This window comes from Aegilops tauschii, chromosome 4 (assembly GCF_002575655.3).
Source record: "Aegilops tauschii subsp. strangulata cultivar AL8/78 chromosome 4, Aet v6.0, whole genome shotgun sequence".
In the NCBI taxonomy this organism is placed as follows: Eukaryota; Viridiplantae; Streptophyta; class Magnoliopsida; order Poales; family Poaceae; genus Aegilops; species Aegilops tauschii.
The window spans coordinates 484,465,222-484,473,673 of record NC_053038.3 but is presented as its reverse complement, the minus strand read 5'-3'; the positions used below and the strand labels follow the sequence as shown (position 1 = coordinate 484,473,673).

The following is an 8,452-nucleotide window of genomic DNA, read 5'->3' as shown; positions in this document are numbered from 1 at the left end:
GCCACTGCCTGTAGGTGAGGGCGTCGTCGTGAGTGCATCCATGCCGAATCTCTGTCGCCAAACGCCTCCCGTCGACCAGATCAACGGATCCGGCGAGATCCGCCACGCCGGCATGGAGCGCCATCAACCTCACCATTGTCCTAGCACCACCAGCGCTAGCAGCAGCCACATCATAACGCCGTACGTCCACGTCCACTCCAAGTTACGGAAAATTAGACACGGCGGGGAGATTTTTTTCAATTTTTGCAACAACGGTCTTGTTGCAGAAAATTAGAGAATAAGAGAGTTTGCAACAGGGGACTTGTTGCAAAAAATTAGAAAAGATGAGATTTCACAATTAATGTCATGTTGCAGGAAATTAGAGAAGAGGAGGTTTCGCAACAAAAGTTTTGTTGCAGAAAATTAAAGAAGAGAAAGTGACTGCTGGCGTCGTGGAACAGCGATTGAAAGTTTTTCGAACAACAGGTCTGGCCTCGCTGTTCCGTCCGTTTTTTTAGTATTGGGCGGAACTCACTGGAGTTTGAAGGCCCGAAAGGAAGCTAGACAGGGCCACACGGGCCCAACGAGCTGACGCCGCCCAACTGTCTTTAGGTGAGGGAGAGCGGCCCAACTAAGCAGGGAAAGAGTGTTAGAGTGGAGAGAGAGCGGCCCAACAAAGGCGGAGGCGGGAAAAGGCAAGCCACCACTGAAAGCCGGGAGCGGGAGATAGGGGGAGCCATGGAAATCGACGGCGATGGCGGCGGCGGCGAACCGGAGGACAGGGGGAGAGTCGAGCTGGTGGACCTCCTGGAAGCCATCAGAACCTCGGAGGTGCGTCGTCTCTCTCTGCCCAACGCGTCTCTTTCGTCGACCTCGCGGTTGCCGCGCCGTCCATTTCCACGCCCCCTCTAGGGTTTTTACTCTGGTTCGAGGTGCCGCGGCCGCGCTCAGATTTGGTATGCGTGCGAGCGAGTACGGGTTTCGGCTGGATTGCTAATTGGAGTCTCGGAAGCGGCCGTTCTTCGGTGGGATTCGGTAACCGTGATGCTTCTTGTTTGCATTAGGGGGGGGGGGGGGGGGGTGCTCATGCTCGATTCGTGTGAGGCCAGCAATTTATTTTCTATTCGATTCCAACCATTTCGCAATTAGAGGCTAAAGTTTGATGGTTATGTATGGGCTAACTTTCTACTGATTTTGATAGGTTTTGGAGAGCAGAACTTCCCTTATCAACCAACTCGAGGGTTCCTCCCAGTTTTCTGCAGAAGATCTGGGCCTAATACTTGAAACCCTCACTGTATCCTTTTCCCATTGCGGTATGATTCCCTTTGATGCATGACGGTGTTATCTTTCCATTTGGAAGAAGTCACTGATTCAGCTTGCCATTTAGTACTGGCTGTTACTGTTGTTGCGTGTGTTTCCCTTAATGGCACTTTAGGCATCTTGGGATCATTCCAGATGTTCAGGTGTATCACACTGCCTGCTACACAAGTCAGTTTTGCAGGTTGTTCTGAAATGCGCTGAGTTAGATACAGCTGCATGTCTGCCGCAATTTCTTACTCTCGGTGCAAAGGTACCTTTTGCTTTTTTCAAATGCAGTCCTGCTTCACTTCATCTGCCAACTATATATAGCTGCAAATCTGCTCTCTTCCTGAATCAATGAATTCTGTACCAGGCCAGCTCATGGTGTGGGAAGCATCTCATATGGTTCACCGAATCTATTGATGAATCTGAAGCACTTCAAGAGGAAGAGCACAACTGTTTATGCTTAGAGGTTGTGGGAACAACACCTTTAATTCTGATTAGCTTGTTTTTGCTCCATTGGTTACAAATGGATAACTGTGTTAACAGAAATCTTATGCATGGCTAAGGCTTCTCAGATCTCCAGATATGTTATATAGCCTAAAATGCCCAAAGTTCTAGACCATGTATCCTGCCTTCTGTGTGGTATCACTAATTCACTATATTCTGTATAGCTGTCACTAGGACCTATATAGTATTCTTATATGCATAAATCATGGGCAGCACATCTCATTGTATGAAGACATGAAGTTAGATATGATACAAAGCAAAATGCATATGAATACTTTCAAGACAGACCTTTATGTTCATTTACAGGAAAGATACAGTATAATAATATTAACTGGCACATCTCTTCACTAGTATGTCCATTTTAATTTTGTGGCCATTGTTTTTTCATCTGGAGTACCATTACATCCAGTTTAATCACGAGGTAGAGGTTCTCTCTAAATATTGCTGATAAAGATTCAACTTCTTGACTGCAGATAATTTTACTGACCTTAAATATCTCTATCAAGCTCCTTCCAATGGCGGCAAAATGCATCACTGTTGATGTGGTGCATACTATTGGTGGTTTTATTTCGGAATTGCTAACACTGACGGAAAGCTCAATAGTTGACAAGGTAATACTCCTTATCTTCTGCAATTGTTGCATCAACTGGTTTAACTACACAGGAAGTGGGAGGCATCTACATGGGAGAAAGCTATACTTTTCTGAGGCATAAATCACTTTTTTTCCCTCCATAACCATCCCGTTTGATTGTGTCCTCTAAGATAGTTTTATATCTTACCTTCCTTAGCCATCCTCGCTTCTGAAAGTTATATATAACAATGATATCTAAATGGAAAACGGATATAATGTGCTGCTTGTTAAAGTACACATGTTACTTCTCACATGATGTCATCATAAGAACTTCTAGCCTTAAAATTACTTGCACGTTTTTTAGCTACTTCAAGTGGGCTATTTTGTAAAAATATTGGAATTGCATCCTTAAAACGGAAACATTTCCATAGCCTTGACTAATCATATCTTCAGTAGACTAAAAGTGATTTTGATTTTTCTGACTTGGATCATACGCAGTGGCAATGACATATGCCATATTGAAATGTTAATATTCCAGCAATGACATCATCTGGTATATGCTCTCTGATAAATATCTGTTGACAGAAAATTAATGGAACTGCAGCACATGTTGCCAAGGCTGCACCTGTTTTTCTGGATGAAACCATCAAACTGTGCAGAGCATATTGTGAGGCTGCAAAGTCAGATATCGGCAGAACTTGCATGCCTACAGAAGAGACAACTGTGAAACACGAATTACCAGATCTTACAAGCGACGTGGTCAGGATTACAGCATGCACTATTCAGACCTTGTGTAAAATAGGAACATATGCAGCATCCAGTGGTGGAAGCCAGGTGGCTTTATTGAATGTGTCATGGAAGGGTGTAGTTTCCTTACTTCAACTTGGCAAAGGACTGATAGAAGTAAAAGTAAGTGTCAGTAATATCATTTCGACTCTTATCTCCCTTGTCATTGAATCTTTGAGGGTTGCTGCGGATACATGGTGTACGTCATTACAAGAAGCCCTTGGTGTATCTGAAGCTAGAAGGGCATTCTTACCAATCAAGTTTTTCTTAATAAATGCTGTAAGGATTTGTTCTGTATATCCATCCGAAGCACTGACTATATACAAGGACATGATCAGGTGTGTATTGGTGATATCATCCTCAAGCATTTTATTCAGCAAAGATCCCCTGTTGAAAGCAGCTTATGAGCCACTTGTTGAATTATTGGAGTCTAATTCCTTTCATTTACTAGACACACTTATGAAGTCATCAGAAGTAAGACTAGAGTCGAAATGCCAGCTTGTGCAGTATTTTCTGGAAAATGAAGAAGCTAATGGTCCAGCTCAACTGGGGCAGAATGATCAGAGAGAGATAAATTTGGTTTCATTGGGCAGCATTTTCTCTCTGGATCCTGATGTCGATAACAGAAACAGAGCTCTTTTACCTGCTAAACTTATTGTGTTTTTGCACTTCCTCACTATTTCCCCAAACTTGGATGAAGAGGTGGTCATCGAATTATCTAAAAAGCTACAATGTCTTCTCAATATGTTAACATTGGAAGATGTCTACTCATTTGTCCTTGGCTGCCATATTCCTACAGTTTATAGTGCTGACCATCCTCCTGTAGTTGTCTGGCAACCTGTGTATACTTTTCTCATACAAGCCCTGAAGACTTATATGATTGCTGCTGCAGCTGCTGCTTCAAGTGTTGCTTGGAATGAGCTGGAAGCCTTCCTACTTGAGAGCCTTTTCCATCCCCATTTCTTTTGCTTGGAAATTTTAACAGAGCTATGGTGTTTCTTCACGCGCTGTGCTGAAAGTGAAACTTCAACTTATTTAATCAACCAACTATTTCTTCTGTTAAAGACTGCAGCGTCATCAGAGAAAGTTCTTGCACCTCTCAGTGCTTTCCGGAAGGTTGCACGTGCATTCTGTATCATCTTGAGCTATGCATCATGTGCAACTGTTGATCAAATTTATACCTGTGTGCTGAATGATCATAACTCTTCCAAGTCATCAGTCCTGCACTTAGCGTTGTTGCTGGAAGGATTTCCTTTTGATTCATTGTCAGATGGTATAAAGGTGCATGCTGTAAACCAATTGTTCACTTCTTTTCTCGGGTATCTACAGAGCTCCTTGAAGAATCATGGTGCGATTGATTTGCCAACTTCTAGTTCGGGGGTAATAGGTCTTCCTGTACATGCTCTAGCCTCTGCATTGCAGCGATGGTAAGTCCCTTCTTGTAGTATTACCAAGTCTGATGACTGGATGCTGATTTTATGCTCTTGTTTCTTTTTGTAGCGAAATAAAGGACTATAGCCCCATAGATGGGAAGAGTATTACCACTATGTTTAAGTTCAGCATCTCCCTCATCAATCTGTATAGAACTGCACCTGACAGCAGTAAGGGCCAACTTGCCCAGCTCATTAGTTCCGTATTGGATATTATCTCAAACATGAGGCATCTGTGGGCATTCTATCAGATGGAGAAACTAACTCTAGAGTTGCACACCTTGTTCATGTCTAGTTCTGACAATTCAAAGGCAGTGCTGTCCCAGTGCAAACCATCACTAGCTTCATTTATGGCAATTCTTGGTCACTTGAACTCCAGCGAAGATGATTCTAATTCACTTTGTTCTGCAATGCCGGATTTATACCATCTCTTGGTGAGGGAAAGGCACTGGGCACTCGTTCACCTAGCAATGGGCTCCTTTGGCTACTTTGCTGCCCGTACATCTTTTACGCAGCTCTGGAGATTCGTTCCTGGAGATGCTGCCCTTTCATATAATACAAATACAGGGGTGGACATTGACGAGAACGGATTCATGTTGGAACTGAGAGCCTTTCTTCAGAAAGAGGTTGCTTTACGCGCTGACAAATGGTCTGAAGAGCAGGTTTGCTTTCTAGTTTCAGAGGGGAGAGTGCTGAAGAAACTGGTTGAAACAACATCTGAAATTCCACAAGCTCCAGAGCGCGAGGAAAAAGCTGCCATTTCAATGGATGTCAACACAAAGAAGAGGAAGATGCCAGATGGAATCGGCGAAGGGATGGCGCTGCTACAGAATGGTCTCAAGGTGATGCGAAGCGCTTTATATGAAACTGATTCAGCAGAGCTCAAGGACAGGCTTGCGACACACTTGTCACGCCTCGAGAGCGCAGTTTCCCAAATTGCAAGTTTCTCTGACAAAATCTGATGCTCTTCGCCGCTTCTGTTACTCTTCAGTTGTCAGATGGTAGCCTGCCTTGCTGCCCCATGTAAATTTTTAAGGCAAAACAGCTAATTGTAATGCACGTTGAGAATCAAAGCTAATTGTAGGTGTCCTGTTAATTCGTGGCATTTATATCTTGATATGCTACTGGGTCGAAGGTTAAGGCCGACTTGAAGACGACTATTTCTGTTGTGAGCAATTGTACATTCGAAATCTGGAATGACGAAACATGTCAACTGAATACATATTTGTAAGATGCGAGTTAATAATGCATGGATGAAGTGAATGTTCCGTCGATCAATGTTGCTTGAAACAGGCTAGATTTAGCAGGAGCTCCTAATCTGGAAAACAAGAGGGACAGTTGCTTTACTGTAATCCTCTAGTTTTCAGCATGCTCCAGTGTACTTTTTGCTTGTACCTAGTGCCTTCAGGAGCAAGACAGGATCCTCTGTTTCCAATTCTTAGAGTAGCAGCAGATAGATAGATGAACATCTAACCATCAGTCACTAGCAGTTACTGTATGTCGTAATTCAAATTTATAAGTATACAAAATCAAGCCTGAAATGTATTTATACAAAACAACGATTTCAACAAGGTATCAAAAGCTAACCTGAATGCTTTTTGTTAACATATTTCAACAATGGGTTCAACACTACATCTAAAAACGAATTATTTCAACAATATATAGTATGCTAATTAGCTAGCCAGTGAGCAACCCTGTCCAACAAAAGCAAAACTAGTGGGAAGGGCTAAATATATATTGTACTAGTATCTGTTTTGTGGGAAAGGCTAAATATATTTATACAAGGAAGGAAGATTTTTCCTCATCTTGTCCAGGTAAAGGCAAAGGTTAGCTAGGCATTTGAACCTGACAAAATACTAGATCATGGTTGACCAGGCAAAGCCTCAAGCAATCTTATTGTTGTCTTGTACTGCCTGGCTCGTATGCTAGCTACCTAGTACACTTGGTTCTTCCTTCAGTTATTATTGGGGAGCACGTCACCTGACATTGAATAACAACCACTAGTGGCGCGTACAAATTATTAATAATATTTTCTGTACTTTTCTTTGAGCTGATTTTTTCTGCACTCCTCACAAATAGATTTTTTTTTGAATTTTCACCGGGGGAGGAGGGATAGATTTTTTTCTTGAAGAAAACAAATAGAAATATTGCTGGGAACTGACAAGGCAGCTGACTGCGCTTTACACTGCTGGTATGTCGAGGGCAGAGCCCACTTGCTGGTAGCAAAGCGAATTATCCGTATGCTGGTAGTACTCTTTAACATATGGCAGTGTATGGCAGAAGTGTTCTTTATTTATGCCAGCAGGCAGAGGGTTTGATTTGTTTACACATTTCCCATAAATCTGGAGAAATCAGTCCCTTTAATTGTTTTTCCGAAACGGAGGCAGCGACAGTTGAACCAACGCTTCTTTTTGGTGAGGTCGATGGCTCCTCAACAAATGGTGTAAACGAAAACCTACTCTCATGGCATCCGCGAACTATACGTTGTGACTGCCACAATCGCTGCATCCACGAACTATATTGTGCACGTGGTGTAGCTAGACCCGGACATGGACAGCCCGACATCCAGGACGGACTCGGGCTCAGCTTTTCCGCCTGAAGCCCGGCCTAAAAGCCTGAAATAAGCAATAGAGCATAAATCATTATTTTAATAAAATATAGGTGTTGTATATATTTAAAATATCCCAAAAAACAATTTTCTAATTAAAAAAAGGCACTGTTCATGTGTTTTGGGTTGGGCCGGGCCAGGCCCGGGCTTGGGATTTTGAGGTCGGGCTTTACAAAGCCCGGTCCGAACCAAGCCCGGCCCAGAGAATGCCCAGGTTTAGGTGTAGCCATTGATATGCCAATGACTCTTTTCCCTACCATATATTAAGATATTGTAACAGGTAGACCAAACCATTCCTATTGGCTTAGGGCCTATTTGAAAGTGCAACTAATCCCTGGGTGGTTTTGGTAATTCTTAACAACATATAACTCATTGAACTAACACTCTTTCAAGATGATCATTTCAGAAAGTTCAATGATTGGCATGGCATGAACTAGGAATGTGGACCCCTCAAAGTGCTAAGTACACATATTGGCTCAAGCTCAAGACTCTACATTTTCATTTTAGTGATCCAAGATCACATTGAGTCCATAGGAAAAGCCAATACTATTAAAAGGGGATGAGGTGTTGCTTAATGGCTTGTTTGCTCAAAATGCTTAGTGGTATGCTCCAAAAGCCCTCAACCACTTTCTCATATCCACATATGTCCCAAACCAAAAGTCAAACTCGGCCCCACCGATTTGATCTATCCGGCGCCACCGAGTTCACTTGACATAGCCATAGCCATAAACCCTAATCAGTTCGGTCTCACCGATAGGGATCTCGGTCTCACCGAGATGGGATTGTAAACTCTCTGTTTCCCTTCGCAACATTTCGGTTTAACCGAGATGAGCGATTGGTCCCACCGAGTTTGCAATGCAAGCTCTCTGTTTCCTTTTCGTAACGTTTCGGTCCCATCGAAATGAGCGAATCCGTTCCACCGAGTTTGCCTGACCAACTCTCTGTTTGCCTATTACAGAAATCGGTCTCACCGAGTTCATGTGATCAGTCTCACCGAGATTACGTTATGCCCTAACCCTAATGAAATTGGTCCCACCAAGTTGACATGTTAGTCCCACCGAAAAACATAACTTTCACATTTTGAACTAAATCGTTTTGACCGAGTTTCACTATTCGGTCCCACCGAGTTTGGTAATTTTTATGTAACGGTTAGATTTTGTGTGGAGGCTATATATACCCTTCCACCCATTCTTCATTCGTGAAGAAAGCCATCAGAACGTGCCTACACTTCCAGCATTCATTTTCTGAGAGAGAACCATCTACTCATGT

The 8,452-nt window shown here is 42.9% G+C and overlaps 1 protein-coding gene across 1 annotated transcript; it reads left to right on the top strand.

Moving 5' to 3' along the window:
• Positions 1 to 651: 651 nt before the first annotated feature.
• LOC109766987 (uncharacterized) lies at positions 652 to 5,814 on the top strand. Its single transcript, XM_020325734.4, has 7 exons — positions 652 to 810; positions 1,181 to 1,273; positions 1,415 to 1,549; positions 1,652 to 1,750; positions 2,262 to 2,399; positions 2,945 to 4,572; positions 4,646 to 5,814. The coding sequence occupies exons 1-7, from the start codon at positions 718 to 720 to the stop codon at positions 5,535 to 5,537; spliced, it is 3,078 nt and encodes a 1,025-aa protein (XP_020181323.1). The 5' UTR covers positions 652 to 717; the 3' UTR covers positions 5,538 to 5,814.
• The last annotated feature ends 2,638 nt before the right edge of the window (positions 5,815 to 8,452 follow it).

Coding starts and splice junctions, on each gene's coding strand:
- LOC109766987 (XM_020325734.4), top strand. CDS start 718: ATGGAAATCGACGGCGATGGCGGCGGCGGCGAACCGGAGGACAGGGGG. Junction 1,550..1,651: donor TTCTTACTCTCGGTGCAAAG/GTACCTTTTGCT, acceptor ATTCTGTACCAG/GCCAGCTCATGGTGTGGGAA. Junction 4,573..4,645: donor GCCTCTGCATTGCAGCGATG/GTAAGTCCCTTC, acceptor TTCTTTTTGTAG/CGAAATAAAGGACTATAGCC.